At 33.8% G+C, this 20,527-nt stretch overlaps 1 protein-coding gene across 1 annotated transcript; it reads left to right on the plus strand.

Moving 5' to 3' along the window:
• Positions 1-383: 383 nt before the first annotated feature.
• sau (Golgi phosphoprotein 3 homolog sauron) lies at positions 384-14,514 on the plus strand. The gene is made up of 5 exons (XM_017610444.1): positions 384-1,062; positions 11,502-11,629; positions 13,656-13,774; positions 13,844-14,019; positions 14,112-14,514. Exons 1-5 carry the CDS (start codon positions 844-846, stop codon positions 14,358-14,360), a joined length of 891 nt encoding a protein of 296 aa, XP_017465933.1. The 5' UTR covers positions 384-843; the 3' UTR covers positions 14,361-14,514.
• Positions 14,515-20,527: the final 6,013 nt, after the last annotated feature.

Here is a 20,527-nt window from a genome sequence, read left to right on the forward strand (position 1 = left end):
ATATAACTAGTAAAATTAGCAAGTGCCTACATATCTGAATCCAAAGAAGGTAAATTTATAAAAAAATCTCTCTTGGGTGACGACCATGGTGACGACGCATGCGCCAACGCAACGCCAAAGTTGTATGTGGACGGGCCTTAAGAGTACAACTCCACACCAACGTTTCAGGCGTTTGGCGCTTTGCAGGCTTTCAGCTACACAATTCAGCTATTGCTGAAAGCCTGAAAAGCGCGGAACGACTGAAAAGCTTGTTGTGTAGATCATAAAAATAAAACGTAACGGATTACGTTCATTGCTACCGCAGAAATATAAAATGAAGCCGTTGTTATATTACAATCGGCACAGCTTTTTAATGACAGTTGATTATTTGAGAGTTGGCATTACTGACTGCCAAAGGTTTTCTGTCGTGGAACGAAATGTCAGCATAGAGGAGGAAAAGATTTACAAGGAAAATATTTTTTCCTCCATTGCCTAGGGAATATCGTGAATAAGCTAGTGAAATTTAATTTTTTCTAGTGTTTCCGAACAAAGTTATCAGTTTGAATAAATAAATGCATAATACTGCAAAAAATATGTAAAAAAAAGAGCAAAGAAATTAAGCTCTTCAGTGACACGGAAACAGCAAAGCAAACGAAGGCACAGTGTAAAAACAGCAACAAACAAAAGGTGTAAAGCAAAACGTAGCGGAGCGCCACTTCAGCAATTAATTACGGATATAGCAATAAAAAAAATTTGCGTATTTTTCTCGGAATTAGATTAATATAAGAATAGGATTAATTAAAGAGTTTTAAATTAAACATAACACACAGTAAGTGAGTGCAATAAATAACAATTTAATAAAAAATGAATCGAAGTGATGGTTTGGTGCGACGCGCCGTGAAAACACGAGACAATGGCGCTGAAGGTGGCGCATACGGCCAGAATGCTAATACACCAGATGACGACAGCGATTTAAATAACAGCAATAAAGATCAGGAGGACAACATCGATGATGGCGATTCCAAACAGACACGTCTAACACTCATGGAGGAAGTGTTGCTGTTGGGCTTAAAAGACAAAGAGGTAGGTGCCTTTGTAGATGCAATATTCGGTCATATTCTTAACACTTTAAGGTTTTAAACAACTGCAGGTAACTAATTGATTGCTAAAAGTAAATGCGATGACTTCGTCAGCATTGTTGGTAACATTTCCGTGGAATCGTATGAAAACCTCGTGTGCGTTCAGAAATGCATCAAGCCAAGGCAACAACAGCCTCTTTCCATCAATTAAAGTTTAGAAATAAATGCACCTTATGCTTTGGCTTGATGCATTTCTGAACACACCCCTTGCAATGGCGTTTACTAAGTCGCTGTCAATGCTTCACTTGTATGGTGTTAAGAACACGTTCTTCTTTTTAGTTTTTAGTTTTTAGTTTCAAGTTTTCTCTTTTTATCTACTTTTCACATTTCAAATTGTGATGCCAGTGACGAAGCTTCATAGGCGACTAGGTACTCTGGGCTATCACTATTACGTTTGCAATGGTGGCGAAGTAATGTGTGCATATGTTTATACGTATTTGATAGTTTTTAAATACGCTAACATTCAACGTCGACACATCTTGTTTTTGTTTGCAGCTTTGTAAGTACTTTAAGTTTCTTCTTGTTTGTCCTCATTTCTACCAATTCTTCTTGTTGGTCCTCATTTCTACCAATTCTCTGTAGATTATCTTTCAAAAGACGGGATTTATTTATGATATTAAATGAGCTATTCTTGTATATACATATATACATATATATATATATCCATAGTGTTCTCGAAAGCGGCTTGGAGCTTTGGATATTCCGCATATTTATTTAATTTTTTGTTTTGAAAAATAGGTGAAATATTACTATTCATGGGTACCAAGAGAAGGTCCTTAAACAATGCTTTCTCAATTTATATACGAAATGTAATCCCCTAGGATAATAGTGTAAGGTTGCCACTTCTTTTTGATTCTACACTATTTATCTAAGACATCGCAATATGGATATCAATAAAAGGTATTGTTGAGGTGTCCCTCAGTAACGATTTGAAAAATTCGCTCTCAGAGTCAGTTAATGATTCGTTAACGGTATTTAATGAACATTAAAGTTAAGTAAGAGATCCGAGTTCACTCCTCGGCAAAGAATTTTTTTTAATACAATTTTTTTTATAAGTTTTATTGCTTAAAAAAATCATATTTTTTATTTAACGTTTGGAAACTTGTTTGATTCATCTTGTTTCTTCTACTTCAGCATCTCAAATTTTTAATTTTTCCTGTTTAAAAAAAATATATTTTTTTTTCATTTCGTTTAGTTTTTAGAAAACTTATTACTAAACGATAAATATAATAAAATTATTAGCACATCTTTCAATTACTCATTCGAAATACAGAAAAGAGCTTCCAAGATAGTTGTCGAAATATATATACTGAGACGAAAAACTCAGGTGAGTTTAAAGATAGATGCCAGATTTGGCCTGTTATTGGTCTTGTTTGTCTTTTAGCAAACAGTTTACAAAAATTTAATTAAAAAAAATTGTTTTCTTTTAAAAGCAATAAAATCTATAAATCAAAAGAAAATTATATCAAAAATTAAAATACCATGAGAAGCGTTTTGAAATATAAAAAATATTACTGAAAAAGCTTGGACGGGGCTTTGAAGCCGTATTATTCGAGGCACTAACTACTAACATGTAGATTTCAATGAAAATATCCGAGAGAGAAGAACGAAAAATTAGGCGTTTAATAACGTCAGACAGAATATCTACCGCTAAGAAACGGTGAGGTGCGTTAGTAGAGATGATAGCGTGTGAACCGTACGAAAAATCCTTCTTGTGGAGGAGGACTTGGCTTCACTTGGCATTTCCAATGGACGTCAGTTGGCACATAAGAGAAACGCCTAGCGTGCACAGTGGCACAGCATTGGACTATTCAGTCACGAGACTTTAACATTATAGAATATCTATAGCGAAGCTGGAAAAAATAAACGGCATCATTTCGGAGTTGACAATAAATATATTTGCGGCATAAAATAAGGAATGAGAAACATTACGAATGGAACTAAAAAAAAATGTTTGAACTGAAAATTCTTAATCGACTTCGGAGTAGAGATGCCAGATCGAAATAAATGAAATCGATTTTTGAATCGATTCGAATCGAAATGAAAATAATCGATGCATGAAGAAATCGTCAAAAAATAAATCGATCTCTTACAATCGATTCATATATCTTGCCAAATACGATAACAAAATAAATTGAAATTGATCTAATGCCTAACCAGTTTCGAGCAAAAAAATACTATTTAGTTGGTGTATTTTTAAAATTTCATGGCATTTTATCAGCGAAATCAATGTTTTTTCCCTATATTCAAAAGGCTAACTTAATTTTTTTTGTACCAGGCTTAAATTCAAATTTTCTTAAAATTTTCTAGATTTTCTAATGCAATTGAGAAAACATCGAATGTCGATACTCGTATTTTTTTGTATCTATACGCGGTTCGAATCGAAATTAAAAAATCGACGAAAAATCGGGTCGGAAGGGCTCCATAAATCGATCTTCGATTTAATTGGTTAGAAAAACTGCATCTCTACTTCGGAGATGTCGGGGACCCTATCAATGAGTTTAGTTAAAAAGTATATAAATATTTTGCCAAAACATTCTTATTACGTTCCCTATTGTGTGAACACCATGGTGGCCTACAACAGTACACAGTTTCTCACTTTCGTTTGATTACTTTTTTCTTGTTTAACACGCTTTCGTTCTAAGTAAGTTTGTAAGTATTAGTCGTGGTTACACACATTCACACTAGTACACAAATGCTCATTAATTTATCATTTTTGGTACGGTTCTTATCAGAAACTTCCCTACACCGCTACAAGTTGATTTTTACGACATTTATTTAGGTCTTACATTTTTTTCACTTCTATAATTACTGACATTTTACTAGCCTCAATGTATTAGACATCCAAAATGTTAGGAAATATTTTTTCTTTTGCCTTAAAGCGACGCCAATCGGCAGGAAGTAGCAAACTGGAACAAAATTTTTAATGTTTAATTCCACACATCTTTTATCGCAGACGTTACTATGCATCTATGTATGTAGTTCTAACTCCATCTTGGCCAATATAAATATTATTTTATTTTATTGTATCATTAAATGACTACAAATTGTAGAATTTTGAATCCCATACGCCTCGCAGCAAGGTCAAAGTCGGTCTAGCCACTCAACAATTGCAGGATTCATATAGAATAATTTGTCACTGCTCGACCAGGTGTATGATTTAAAAGCAGATTAGGGGTATTTAGGTGTTGATGCTAAATGCATTGCACCGGTGCGAAAAGCGAAATTGCGAAATTTTATCAAAAGCAACACATCCGAAAAGCTCGCATTAATCATTGCATTTCACTCTTTGCCAATCATAAGCAAATGCAATAACTGATGCTAGATTTTCGGGAGTTAATTGTTGATAAAATTCTGCATTTTCACATTTCGCACCGTTGCAATTGCATTTCGCATCAATGCCTGAATACCGCTAATATTAAGATGCCGAGTAGTAAAAGTCCATATACATATGAGGGATTCACAATGGTGTCGTAAGTGTCGTATTATTGTATGTTTGCCTAAATAAATGTTTAGAGAACTTGAAACCACAACCAACTATTTTTAACACTGGGAAAATATATATTTTTAGGCGTTTAAAGTTTACGGCATACAACAATACGACACTTACGACACCGTTGTGAATACCCCAATAGCTGAATGCCCAACAACAACCACGCCCAAATCGGTTAGCATCTCAGTCCCGACGCCCATTCCCCTCTAGAAGTCAGATTATGAAACAAGTTTTTAATTAGGTTTCAGTCTGTTTTGCCTTAAGCGTTGTTGGATGGTCTATTTATCGCTAAAAAGACGCGAAGTAGCCTTTTAATATGTGACTCCCCTAAAAATAGTCAGTTTAGTACTATAGTGCTTATCATAACTATATGACATCCACATATTGACATGTTTCGACTTTTTAGTTTTTTTTAAATCTATATTTCATATTTTTTATAAAAATATACTTGATTCTATAACAATAACCAAATAAATCTAAGTTTAAAACTTTGTAATAATTTAAAAATATGTTTGTTTTTGTTTATTGGCCTTTAAATTGTAGACTGTTGTAATTTTTATTTGTTAAGCTAGAGTGCCCGCAAATACATAAAACTCGAACTCAATCAATTGAATCTTGAATATTTCTCTCCATTGGAAGTAAATATGGGCTTACTCTCCGAAATTTGGTTACTGGCAAGTAACTGGATATTTTTGCTGGAGAATACGAGAACTCAACTTATGTAGCGGTTCTCCTTTACACAAAATTTCACCATACTTAAGCATAGTTTCTTAGGTAAATTCATGATAAAAAAAGAAGATGGTTTCATTGTCACGTTTTCGTCGCCATATTAACTACCTGACAATTAAGCAGATAATGACATTCCGTGTTACCACCCATGATACAAAAAAAAAATACAATAAACTGCGTAAAAATTTCGTTTGTATTAAAAAAAAAAAAATAAAAAGAAAAAAATTAGCTATTTATTTAATCAATGCCCGAATACAAGACATAACAACTTGAAACTTATCTTAAAATATATATAAAATATTTAAAATGGAGAAATTCCAACAAAAGTATTTTATTTCTTAAACTTTTTCCTAAAAGATATCCTATCAATGAGTTAAGCCAAATATTTGAATTAATTTTTAAAACAAAGCATTTTCACTACTAAGTTTTGGTTGAGCCTCTTCATTTAGCATTTATGAAATCCACCATTTTATGAATTTCCGATGTGGCAACGCTATGCTAAATGTTGACATCAGGGAGAATGTCAATAATATGCTTTTTAATCAAAAAAATTTTAAATAAAACTACCTTGTATTTTTTGTATCATGAGTAAATTTGTATATTCTTTAATGTCATTCCACTTGCAAGTGCTGTCAAACTAATCGGGTGTTGCCCCGTGTGATACTGATCGCGAATTTGTGAGATATAAGTTTTGCTGTTCGCGTACACAAAAATCCAGCAAAGTAGGGCAAATTGAAAGACCAAACGGACATTTAATTTTGTTGAAAAGCTGCTAGTTTCTGCTGGAAAAGTTTTGCCAGCAAGAAAAACAGCTGATCAAAGTCAACTGTTTCCAACTTATTAAAACAAATTAAATGTACTATTTTGATGATTTTTAAGTTTAAAATAACTTATTAGGATTGCAAATGTTTCGGTAGAAAGCAAATACCCATTTACTTAACCAAATGCTTTAAGGAAACTTTTAATATATATTCTTTTCATGTTTGCCGTTTCATGCTGTACTAAAAACTTACTACTTTTTGCTAGTTTTGCGTTCGGGTACTTTTGCAAACATTTCTCTCCTTCAGGGAGAGAACGGATAAAAATTCATTTGAATTTTTCTGTTGAGAGTTCTCTGCTGGAAGTATACGGGAATACACCTATCATAACTCATAATTTTGAATAAACCAACAGAAATGGCTTGTAACTAATTATTTTTCGGAATTAAATTGATTAGTTACAAATAATAAATTAGGTCCAAATTCACAGTGCGTAGTTAACCACTGATCAACTATTGCTTTTCATATTCACAACGCTCAGTTAATAAAAGTTTAAACCAGCATGCCCCCAAAGTTAAACTGGTGTCAAATTATTGTTTTTTTTTGTGGAATGAATTTCAAATTTGAATAGAAGAGTCTTGATTTTTAGAATTTGTATATTTTCACGCGATATGAATAAATTCATAGTAAAAGTCGTATTTAACTAAGCACTGTGAATCCGGCCCTTAATGTTCAAACTGAAAATCTTGTTTATTATAACGAAAAGAAATAATACAATCGGCAAAGCGACTCACGGTTGTTTTTTAGTATTGAGAAAGATTGCCAGAATTTGTTATTTATTAGCACAGTTTGGTTTTGTCAACGAGCATAAATTAAAAAAAAAATAAATAAAAATTTGTTAATATGTTAAATATGTTAAGATGTTAAAAATACATGTAAAATAATATTTAACTACAAATACGTCACAAACAAGTATTTGAAATAAATATAAAAACTACTTTTGCATAAAATATTTACATAAAAAATACGTACCTATTTAAAAAAATACGTACGAAATCACACGTACATACAAAAGGCCGTAACTATCGAAAAATTCAAAAAAATTTTTGTTTGTTGACCTTACAATTTTGGTAATCCGAATGAGAGAATTTTCAAATGTCAAAAAAAAAACAAATTAATCGCCGTGTTGTACATGAATCTCTATGAAATGACAAATAATGAAGAATAGAACAAATATTTAAGAATACTGCTTAAAAAAGTATTTAAAATACAAATACGAAATACTACTGTAAAATGTATTTAAATCAAAAACACAAATACGTATTTTGTATTTGAAATACTTAACATCTTTGAATACCAATGTTTATTGAAAGAAAACAACTGTTTTGTTCAAAAATCGAAAATGAACGGATAGTCGTTTAGTAGTTTATGAGCGCTTAGTTGAAAAAGTCAAAAGTAAACGGTTAATCTAGTATAAAGTAAAGTCGACCACCTTTCGATTAATCGACTATTTATTTATTTAATCAAATGGAATATAAATCCCTATTGAATATAAAACAGAGAGCTTAAATACTACTAAACACACTAAAATAATTTAGCAGGACAAAAGGAACTGTTCCAACTGACAGAGACGGATCTTATTCGATTAGTCGACTAGTCGATTAATAAGAGCTCTAGTCATAATGTCTTTATTGATTTTCATCTCCGGATGGATTATTTTGTGTGTTTTCAATCAGTTTTCGGCGAATTCGATAGCAGAACCAAGGTTCGTGGCGGCAACGTCTAAAACACTTCGCCTTTTCGTAACTGAATATAGCGTGCGAATTATGAAAACACGGTTTTTAATAGGACCCAACTATATGAATTCAATTTCACGGGAAACATTTGAACTGAAGAGTTCTACAAAAACGTCACCGCTCAAAAATATACTAAGTTAAACTGAGGCGTTTAATATTTACTCAGAAAGAGTTTGTTGATTCCGTCTACAAAAAATTTACTAGCACACGCTATGAACGTACGAAATGGAGAAACAAAAAAAATTGCTTGGCTCTTGCAAATTTTAATTTTGTTAAAAAAAAAATTTACACAGCTGTTCCTATGGTTATGGCTTAATTATACACAGAGCTCGGCAGTACAAAAACATGACGTTCACAAAATAAATAAAATAAAATAAATAATTAAATGTTACATAAAACGTTTGAGCTTCGTAGTAAAGAAAAGAAGACCAACTCGCATATTTTTACGTGGGTTAGCAATAGCTTTATGCAGCAACAGAAAAATTTACAAAGACTGCCGATATACATATGTATGTATCTAAAATAAAATATATGTATGTACCCAGTAGAACTTGGGAGCATCGTACGATTGCTCGGTGAGTACTCCCTTGGGAGTATACGAATACTCCCCATTGCTCCCTATGCTTCTGTGTATAAGCATGTAATTTTGTATACTCCCTTTAACATTGGATGTCCTAGGAGGGGGAGTAATCCCTTTTACCTCCTAAACGAGCAATCGGGGAGCACACACAGAATTATCATCCCACAAACCTCCTAATAGAGCAATACGGGAGTACTCCCACAGTTACCTCCCAGAAACCTCCCAAAAATACAACAAGGGAGTGCACATAGAAAACATCCCATATTCCTCCCGAACGAGCAATAAAGGAGTGCTCCCATTAGAGACATCCCGAAAGCCTCCTGTAGGAGTAATAAGAGAGCAATGATAACGAGCATTTTACATAAGCCAAATAGATTTTGCTATTTATTAAATTTTTTTATTTAACTTTTTAATCGCGTGCATTTGTGCAATATTACAAGATCTTAAAAATAAAACATAAATGATACGTCTTACATAATTGCTTAATTTTAGAATTATATTGCAGAGAAATCATATGAAACTAAAACATAATAATAAAACGGTAAGATAAGATTTGAATTATATGCACCTATGTATATGCACATATAAGTACATATGTACTGCTATATGATTTCCTGGGTGTCAAGGATGCTTGCCTGTTCAGGAATCCACCAAGCGGGGAAATTGTGAAGGTGACTTTGCTTATCTGACATCTTTGTCAATCATGCCTCAGGGAGCATTCTTTAATTGCTCGCTTAGGAGATCTCTCATTAAGCTCCTAAGCGAGCAATACAGGAGTACAAAACCGAGAAATCTCGTTTACTGCTCCCAAATCATGCCTCAGGGAGCATTATTTCGTCGCTCGCTTAGGAGATCTCTTATTTGACTCCTAAACGAGTAATGAAGGAGTACAAAATCGACAAATCTCTCTTATTGCTCAGAAATCCGGTTAAGGGGAGTACTCTTTTATTCCTCACATAGGGAGATCTCTCTTCAAGTTCTAGTGGGTATGTACAAAATTCACTATTGCTTTCACGTCTTCTTGAGACGACCTAACAATCAAATAATAGTTGCCATAGTAAATATCTCAAAAGCATCAGAGATCATTCGACCGAATTCCTAGCTTATGCAGATGGCTACTTATTTCTGATAGCGGCTTAATTTCGTTGTCTTTAATCTTCTTATTTGTAGTGGATTTTATCGGCAGGTAAAATGCTATTTTACAGCTTTCAGTCTGACTCGCGCGCTCTGTCCCCTGTGGCATGCGAAAAAGTGGCATCGTCTCTTCGTTGCTTGTAGTACATATAAGTGTCATTAGGTAGCCTGATTGCTAGCTTGGTTTCTATAGTTTCTCTGTCTAAGGCTTGCAGGATCAGAAGGACCAAAAAATTATAAAAATACAGATTTACATGAAAAAATCAGAAAACAAAAGTTGTGACGATTTTTTTTTAATTTGGGAGAGCTACAGATTTTTCACTTCTTAGAACCTTTTCAAGGCAAATTTTACACACATGTAGCAGCTAGCTCAGCACCTATTGAACGAGTTTTTTCTGTTTCAGGCAGAATTCTAGAAGAAAGACGTACACGACTGCTTGGTGATAAACTCGACAAAATATTATTTTTAAACAAAAATATGAGCTAGTCATTTTAAAATTACATTGAATGAATATTGATGTGAATTCTTTTCTATACTCGTTGTATGTCTTACGTATGTACATATCGTCACCTGAAATGCAAAAAGACGTAACAAACATAATCGTTGAAATGCAAAAACTCATAGCTAATAAAAAATTCAAAATTCACTTTTTGGTTTATATGATGGATTTCATCGAATTACGTACGCACTTGTGCACAAGGGTATTATAACTTTGTTCACATAACAATTGGTTGTAACAGCCAAAACGAATCGAGATAGATATAGACAATCGCATACATATGTTAATGCTCAGAATGAAAAAAAAAATCGATTAAGATGTAACTGTTTGTCCGTTCGACCTCCTGTGCACACGATAACTCCTGTAAAAATTGAGATATCGAAACGAAATTTGGTATGTGTACTTCCTTTGATTTAGGGACGGATGATATTGATATTTTACTGAAGTTTATTTACTAAAAATTGATATTTATAATGATCTCTTGTTGAAATATAAGAATATTAGGCCTTATCATGAGTTTCGCCCGAAAAAAATTCACCCGAAAATTTGTCATCTGCCCATAGTAAATACATGGAAACCAAAAGTGAAAAGTGAACCGGTTCAGGGAAAATTAAACTCATGATAAGGCTGATTATAAATTTTTGAAAATGGGCGTAGCCTCGCCCGCTTATGGTTACATGTGTATATCTCGGTAACAACACCACCCTATATAACGGTACTTTAGAGAAATGCGAAATATTCGGTAAAGCAGTAACTACTGAAGCGAATTAATTCAAAATTGATGTTTGCAATGATTTTTTAGCAAAAATACGTTTATAACAAATTTTTGGAAAATGGTCGTGGCACCGTCCACTTATCACCACATTTGTGTATCTCGGTAACCGTTCCGTCCATTATTGTACTTGTCAAATGAGAGCAAGACGTAGAATATTTTTGAAATCGGAATAAAATTACGCCCACTTTTCATTTAAATTTCGGTAAATTTCAGAGATGGTTAAACTTCGATACTTCGAAATTTAAGGACGTCAATATATTCAAAGTTGATACTGACAACAAACTTGAAAAGAAATAACATTATTATGTACCTTATAACGGTATAAGTTTATCTCATAAAGTCTAACTGAACATATTATCGAAGATGTTTGAAATACCCTGTTTTCCATGTAACGGTAGTTTTCGGAAAGGTGGAAAAACTGTATTTAATACGTACGCCGTGTATTTAATACTCAGCATCGACCGAACTTAGGCTTTTTTACTTGTTTCCGTTACGGTTCAATGTACATATATACATAGTACGCTAGTATGTATACGAATTTGTTTGCCATTGTTCAGTTTACACTACTTTTCATGTCTTTGAATTTATTAAATTGATTTTTATTTACTTCTCTTTTAGGGCTACACATCCTTTTGGAATGATTGCATATCGAGCGGCCTACGTGGTTGCATTCTCATTGAGCTTGGATTACGCGGTCGCGTCATGATGGAGAAGACAGGCATGCGTCGACGCAGCTTGTGCTCCAGGTAAAGTAAATGCAAATATGTATAACGTAAGATACGTAAAAAATTTAATTTATATTAAAAAATAGCTATAGTTATCGGTGTTTCGAGCGTTTTCGGAACTGTTTTTAAAAATTATTAAATAGATATAGATATCTTTGCTGTTACACCGATCTTGATCTATAACTACGGTGACCAGATTTCTGTAAACGAAAATCGGGACATTTCTAGAGCACCGAATCCGAGCATACAATTTTGTTTTTAGAATAAAAAGACGCAACATATTTTAATACAGTTTTATCTAAGGCGAAACAAAGAGAAAAAACTTGAAAAATTATCTCAAAAATGTATACACACATATACGGTGGCGAGAATGTAAATAGGGAAAAGACATTTTAGCAAGTTTTAGTATCTAAAAAAAAAACATGTAAATGATAGTTTCAAATTTCGTAGACATTTACAAAAAATTCATTGAATTTTAACAAATGTTAATCAAAATTCTAAACTTTGTAATCAGACTTTTAGATTTTTTTTTTGATCATGCAGTTTTTGTAAGCCATTAAACTAAATTCGAAATAACTTGGACTTACCGTAGATTTTTGGCAATTTTTTGTTCGCGCATTTTCTTCCATACAAAGTATGTTCGACAATTTTTTGTATGGAGAAAATGAGCAACACATTCCACAAAAGAAAAAATACCAAGAATGAACGGTAAGTCCTAGCTACTTAAAATTTGCACTTTATTACAATAAAATGGAATGGACTACAAACAGAATACTCAGAATGTTTCTAAAGAAATCTAATTAAAAAGCTCATAATTTTGATGAAACTTTGTCGAATTTTGTGAGTTTTTGTACAAAGTTTGATTTACAGAATGATGACTGCAATATAGCGAGAGTAGAGAGAAAGTGCTGCCACGTTTGTACGAAAAATTGTTTTTTGGGCCAGAGTGCAGGAAGACTTTAGTTAAACTAATAAAGAAAACACTGAAAATCGGAATTTAATCGGAACAAATACGAAAAATCGGGACACTTATACGTCCTGAAAAATAAAAAATATTCAGCGGAACAATTTTCTCAAAATCGGTACGAATGGTCACCGTATCTATAACACAGCCAACAAAATTCTAACAACGGCATGCAGCACCACTGTTTTTTATATGATTTTTTTTTCGTAGAATCAGGAAAATGGTCATACATTTTACCTTTTGTCATATCTGGCAAGTATTTTATGTTATCGTTGTTAGAGTTAGAGACTTACGTTGAATGGCTAATAACCCTACAATAAGGCCACTTAAAAATATTGGATAATTTTTACAAACTACATTTTTTTAACTTTTGGAATAAAATTTCTTTTTATGCTGTTAAAAAAAATTAAAGGGCAGATTCTTAATCTAAGGAAAGAAATCCTATAGGAATCAGATCTAAGAGCCCTGCCGCAAAATATTGTTGGTCAGTGTAATTATCGGTATCGTATGTAGGATCTATTTGCCTGTTATCAAGGACGTTATTGTTATGAAATCTCTATAAAAACCGTATAAAAACGGTAATTTTTTACTATAGTTTACATCGATAGTTATCGTTGTTGATAGCTATCCTTATCGATAGCTATAATTATTGATAGTTTACCGTTATTGATAGTTTGTCGTTATCGATAGTTGGTTCTCATCGACAATTTGTCGTTATCGATAGTTTTTCGTTATCGATAGTTTGAATTATCGATAGTTATCGGCATAGAAAGTTATGGTTATCGATAGTTATCGTTATTTATAGTTATCATTATAGACAGTTATCGTTACCCTTAGTTGTTATTGATATAATAATATATTGCCAAAGCTGGCCTTAAAAAATATCTGTGACAACACGTCAGTAAAAGAAAATAATAATCATCTAAATGCACAATTCATTTTCTAAAAGTCGAAATTTTTTGTAATTTCTATGCCTTGTATACTGCATGCTTCATAATGAAATTCAATGCATTGTCGTCATCAATTGCGTATCTAAAATATGTACATCTACAATATTAAATTATCCAACTTCCTATGTTTTAGAAAACTCATTTTAAAATCAGATCAGCCGACCGGCGATGTTCTGCTCGACGAAGCACTCAAACATATTAAAGAAACAGATCCACCAGAATCTGTGCAAAGTTGGATTGAATATTTGAGTGGTAATTTAAAATTAAGCAAAGTTGATTGATTTTATTTGAATTAAATTTTTGACTTACACCATTTTCCAGGCGAAACATGGAACCCTTTGAAATTACGGTATCAATTAAAAAATGTACGCGAACGATTGGCCAAGAATCTGGTGGAGAAGGGTGTGCTTACGACAGAAAAGCAAAATTTCCTACTTTTCGATATGACAACACACCCGCTCAGCGATAATGTGGTGAAATGCCGTTTGGTGAAAAAGGTGAGTTGCAAAACAAATCACAAAATCGACTATTTGAATATATATATATATATTTTTCATTTCCTTCGCTATTCTCGCTTTCAACAAAATAGATACAAGATGCCGTGCTTTCCAAGTGGGTCAACGATCCGCAACGTATGGATAAACGTATTTTGGCCTTAATATTTTTGGCGCACGCCAGTGACGTAATTGAGAATGCGTTCGCGCCGCTAAACGACGATGACTATGAGTTGGCCATGAAACGTGTGAGAGAATTGTTGGACTTGGATTTTGAGGCGGAGGCGGCCAAACCGAATGCAAACGAAATACTTTGGGCAGTTTTTTTGGCATTCAGCAAATAAGATCCTGTTTATACGCATCTGTATTCTTATGGGATTGAATGATGTTAAGCAATCGCGTTATCTGCCAATGCCACATTTATATAGTTACACAAAAAAAAAAAATGATACATACATACACAATTTAATAGTATACAGATAATGCAGAGCCCAAAAGCGAAAAATAAATGAATAGATTTTTTCTAACATATGAAAATAATTACGATAAATAAATATATAAATATTATAAATATGATGTATTTTTTTTTCTTGTGAAAATCTTAACTTTTTCATTATTTACCATTGTTATATAAAAAAAAATTATGAAAATAAATATATACATATATATTATGAATATAGAGAGAAATTTTCGAGAAAAATTGGAAAAAAAAATTTGAATAAGTACATATTTTAAACTAAAGTCATGTCAGCAATGAATGTTGAAATTTGTGAAAAAGTGAGCAAAATGCTAACACACGCACTTACATACATATGAAAAGTAAAAGCGATTAAATTGAAGAGCCAGATGTATAAGATAAAAGTTTTTGTATAGTTAATATAACAGTTATAAAATCTATTTCACACAAGGTAAAGAGAATTAATATTGCATGAGAAATTGGTAAAGTCTGTAAGAAAATAGTTTGNTTTTGCGCATCACTAAAAGTTTTAGCTCCACTAAATGTTTGTCTCAGCGTTAGCAAGAAAAAATTAATAAGCAGCATTAAAAAGGTTAAAAAAAAAATTCGAAGACAAAAATACTGCATAGAACTGCATGACAAAGTATAAAACGAGAAGCTAAAAGGGGTTAGAAAAATAATCAATTAATTTGAAATTTTGCTATTCGCCGACTTTAATGTTAAGATATTATTGAATTCGTATTGCAACTCACAATTTGTTTTTAATTAAATATGTATGTATGTAGTTGCCTGACGCTTTTATTGATACATATACAACAAGTTTTTAAAATTAATAAATGCTTAAACAGATTCCTAAATTTGTTCCATTTCCAGGCTAGCTACTATGTATTAAGTATAAAAAATTTTGTTTCTTTTTTTTTAAATAAATATTTTAACTTAGCAATTTATATTTATATGTATGTACATATATGATTATGAAAAATTATTATTAAAGAAAAAAAAAACGATAAATCTTTTATACACCGTATATGCACTTGATAAAAGAAATTGCTAACACTACAAAAACTGAAAAACAACAGTAACCAACTAAGCTATTACAAAAAAAAAAACGATTACACTCACTCACACACCATACACAAAACTAAAAAAAAAATCTGATGTCTTTTATGCAAAAACTTGCAATTAGAAAATTTGTATACATAGCTAAATACCTAATTGTGTGTACATATATGTACATATTTATGTACATACATACATACAAAGTACACACTCATATACATGAATGCAAGCATTTTGAGCATATATGTATGTATGTACGTTTGTTTTGATGCACACACTTATTTACACACACACACTCACATCGGACATACATAACTACTGAGCATAATATATGTACAACATAAACACAGTATGTAATTAAAAAAGCGAGTCTTAATTATCGAAATAAATTTAAGACAAATAATTAAATTGAGTAATAAAATATATTTGACAGGTACATACATACATAGTATATAATACACAAAAAAAAAAACTAAAAATATGTACATTTTCTTTGTGTTTCTTGGTTATGCCGATCGGTGAGGGATATTGTGGACAGGTTTGTCTCCTTATAAAATATGACAAATGATTAAGGAAGCTCGTTTTAAAATACATCGACAAACATATTCTGAGCGTTCAGAATACATATATGAGTCCGAAAGGAGTCCGAAAGGAGTGGGTGAGAAATATATATAATATATATATAAAGTGCAAGTATGAGGAAGCTAGGACTTACCATAGATTTTTGGAATTTTTTTTTATTGATGGTGTGGCACATTTCTTCCATATAAAAAAATTATCAAACATTATTTTATATGGAGAAAATGAGCGTCACCTTAAACAAAAAAAAAATTGCTAAAAACCAATGGTAAGTCCTAGCTACCTCAAACCTGTACTTTGTTATACTAAAATTGAATAGGCTAAAAAACTGCATATTCAACTTTTTTTAGAGAGCGTAAATAAAAAGTGCAATAATTGAATGAAATTTTGCAGAATTTTCTTTAATTTTGCACAAGGTTTGCAACTTTGATTTTTAGGTTTTTTGTTGTAGAATTAACTATATTTTTATAAAAAATTATCGAAAAATAAAATATTTAAAAATATTATTGACTAACTGTATATACATATGTATGCACGTACACTGCCGGAACAAAGTATTGGCACAGCAAATTTTTCACAATATATGCAACAATTTTTATTCTAATATTTTTCCGCCAATTTTGTATAAAAATATGATTCATTCTACAATAAAAAACATAAAATATAAGTCCCAAACTTTGTGCAAAACTCACGAAAATTTAGCAAATTTTCATGCAAATTTTTAACTTTAATCAGATTTTTTAGAATTTTTTTTCGAGTATGCAGTTTGGTGCCCATATACATATGAGGCCAATAAGAGTCCAATATGACTCATATCGAGGCTCATTTGATGTATGAATTTAAGCTCATATACATAAGTCGACGTTCGAATGAAGGGAAGCACCCTCAGATCGGACTCTTAAATGCGCTCATTATGAGCGTAGAGGCTCCGAAATAGGACACCGCAAAGACTCATTCCTGACTCCAAATGTTTGCTGGAACTTCGGACTAAAACCTGTGGAACTGTCGAAACTACAATTTTACTATCTCAAGTGAGAGTAAAAGGAGAACAGATGCAGAAGCGTATGGGAACGCAAAAAGCACTATTTCCTGTATAAACCTGTTAACTTGTCACAACATAATTATTAGAATTTATACATATTCAAATATTTCGTGGTTTAATTCCATTTTTTAAAAAATATAAGGTACTTTGCTTTCACCGCTGTTAGTTTTTGCTTGCACATGCAAATCAGCTGATCGTTTGACACTTTTCATGAACTTACAGGAAAAAAAACTCCGAACTAAATCCTGTAACTTCTGACTAGGGACAGTTGCTCAGTTACTCTCTCAAAAGTGTTCCCACTTACAGGTTTTATGTCTATAGGAACGACCTCCTGTCTAAATCCTCTAAACGGGACTGCCGACTAACTGTTAAAATGTCATAAGAGTTATAACGGCTGGAAATTCATTGCGATTAATGGTCTAGAAAATGGTCGGAAAACGGTCAAGACCAAGGAATTTTGACATCTGATATTTCATAGCTCGTTGCCTTACTCTTTCCTCAAGAAATAATGCAACAGAAATTTATCGAGCCCTAACCGCAATTTTTTGTTAAAATTTTCTTTTTGGTGCAGAAATATTCCTAGAGAATCTAGCTGCATTTCTGCACAAAAAAAAATATTTTGAAAAAATGTCGCTTGCGTTATTTTGGCGGTTAGGGCTCGATATATTTCTGTTGCAAACAAGGGTTGCCTTGTTATCTTATTTCGCAAAAACTTTAGAAAACGTAGTAGAAAGCGTAGCAAATTTCCTGAGAACTGCGTACTGCCTTAAGGAAATTTTACATGAGAAAATATCTTAGCCAGAGAGCTGGATACTAAACTTAAATGTGAAACAACTAAACATATCGAGTCCTAACCGCCAAAATGAGGTAAGGACATTTTTTTTTTAAATTTTCTCTTTGAATTTTTTACACGGGCGGAAGAATGGGAAATCTGGCAGCAAGGCAAGGACCACCTGCCAATGGGCGAAAGTGCGGGTATTATCTGTCGTTTGTCGAAAAGCGAAGTAGCGGGCGCTACCGTGCCTCAAACAGACGTGCACTTGGTGCAAAACTAAGAGGCGTGGAGAAGGAGAGACAATACAGGCGCACAGGCGCACAGGCGCACAGGCGAAACCGCACTCGCTGACCGATGGAAGAGCAGTAGCTATTACACAAAGGAGAGACTGCGGCCAAGTAAGAAAGGATAGAGGACTTGTCGAAACCACAATCGCTCAAAACAGAAAGAGCAAACTACTAACACTCCAAACTCTCGGTCCAAAAGAGAAACGGGGGCGCATACACCCACTCCGACATTGGGAGCCGAGGCTAGGCACTTAAGAGCCGACTTGGTGCCGCGCAGATGCCAAGCTACTTTTGTGGCGCTAAGGGAGCGTCAAAATGCTGATGATGAGTAGAAACCATGCCAAGAAGTCGCTAAGTTCGGATGAGCTCACTGCCTTACAGGATGTCACAATTGTCGCATCTGCCGGTATTCTGCGGAATATACTTCGGACCAAGTAAATGGCTAGAGAAGGTTGCATCAAACTAACCGTCTCGAAGGGGACCGTATTATGTGCTAAAAGAGACGATGATATACCACCCATTTACAACATAACCATTATCACCCCCCTTGGCCGCAGCGTGCCGCCAATCCAACAGTTTGAAAAGGAATGTGCACCACCTGCTTTGCACAATTAACGCTTTCAAGGCCAGGGTCTCGAGGGCATCATACCGGACCAACTTCAGAAGTCTACGGATATTTCGTGCCGCTGGTTTTTCCCCGTCTGCATACGTGAGTTGCTTAAGAAGTGGTTATATTCTAAGGCCTTGTAGGCTGGTCAAAGTTACAAGGAGGAGGTTAACAAGGAGACCAATCACTTACTCCTAATTTTTTCAAAGACGCTTGATGAACCTATCGATCTTTAATGATAAGCAGAATACATATTTGCAGAAATCACAGAGTAGTCTTGGTAGGACTATGCGGTTGGTCCCTTCTATGTATATCAAGTGGGTTTTCAATGCCTTGCCTGAGGCAATCGTCAACTATCAAACAGACTGGACGTCGAGGTTGATTTTGTAAGGTTTACTTATCGCACGCTTCGCTCAGTGGGGCAACGACCAGCTGAAGGCCATTGTCTAGAAGGTGATATGAAACCGGTTTTTCGCTGACACTCGCTGAACGAGTGAATAATCTGCGTTTGTTTCAGGACAGTAAGCTTTTCTGGTAGACAACCCTTGAGCAAGAGCAAGGCATTAAGAGAGCGGTGATAGCCTTATATTAGCGCAGGGGGGCCATCGGAAAGCACAGGGAACCTCTCACCGACAAAGCTTTACCGGCTCTATTTAACCATAAGGAAATCATTTTTATTGTATGGAAAGGTTTGTAGGTGGTAGTGTCTGAATGGATGCTAACAAATCCAATACGTTTTTACGTCTTACTTCTCTCTCGATCGCATCAGACCTCTTCGATTTATGGCTTATGGATTTGTTTATCAGACCACAGTAAGAAAATGGTGGCGGTAACAGGTTCTTTACTTATTTTAAGTCACCTTATTGCTATTCTCACCTCGCCTTGGTCGAGTCAAAATTGTTCTCTCCATATCTCAAGTGTACTCTGGCCAACTGATCGCAAATTGCCATCTTTGCCTCTGTAAGGACAAGCACTGGTCTTTAAAATGTTTGAAGCTGTCTAAGAAAAAAAAAAAAGAAATAAAAATTGGCCGGCATTCCTGTCTCCCAGCTTAACAAACTATTCGCACTCACATCTTTATACCTCTCCCTTTTCTTTTTCTTAAAAAGACGTATCTCCTCCTTTTTCTCCCGAACCTTTGTATGTTGCGTATTTCTGCTCAGTAGCGCTGCGGCATTCTTCGTCACCAAAACTGTTTCTGCGTGGGTGGTAATAACCCAGTGATACGAAGAGATTGGGGTACGTAATTCCACTGCCCTTTTCTATCTGAGTAAAAAGTGAGAGGCCCGTGCGAGATCTCTTTTTTGTGGCGATGCCTAAGGCAGGAGAACTTAAACTGCAACAAGGTAGTGATCCGAGTCGAAGTTAGCTCCTCGAATGAAAAGCACGTCAAAAACGCTCGAAATATATATAAAAAATTTGAGGTGCTCGACTCCTTCAAACTTGCACTGTACACTGCAATACAGACAGCTCAAAAGCTCTAGAACGAACAGGGCAGGTATCGCCGCAACCAGAACCAAAGTGGTCTGCTCCTATGGGAAAATACCCGAGCATATTTGCAGCGAAAGTCTATGGAATTCGTCTTCGTGGCGAGTAAAATTTAAGTAGAAGTTGAAGTTACACTTGAGATTCATTTATAAAGTGAAATCTAATCATCCTTATTCCTTGAATGTATTGGGGAAACTTAACTCCTTTGGTAGGTAAA

The sequence above is a fragment of the Rhagoletis zephyria genome, unplaced genomic scaffold (genome assembly GCF_001687245.7).
Source record: "Rhagoletis zephyria isolate East Lansing unplaced genomic scaffold, Rhagoletis_zephyria_1.1 Rzeph_scaffold_00313, whole genome shotgun sequence".
NCBI classification, from domain to species: domain Eukaryota; kingdom Metazoa; phylum Arthropoda; class Insecta; order Diptera; family Tephritidae; genus Rhagoletis; species Rhagoletis zephyria.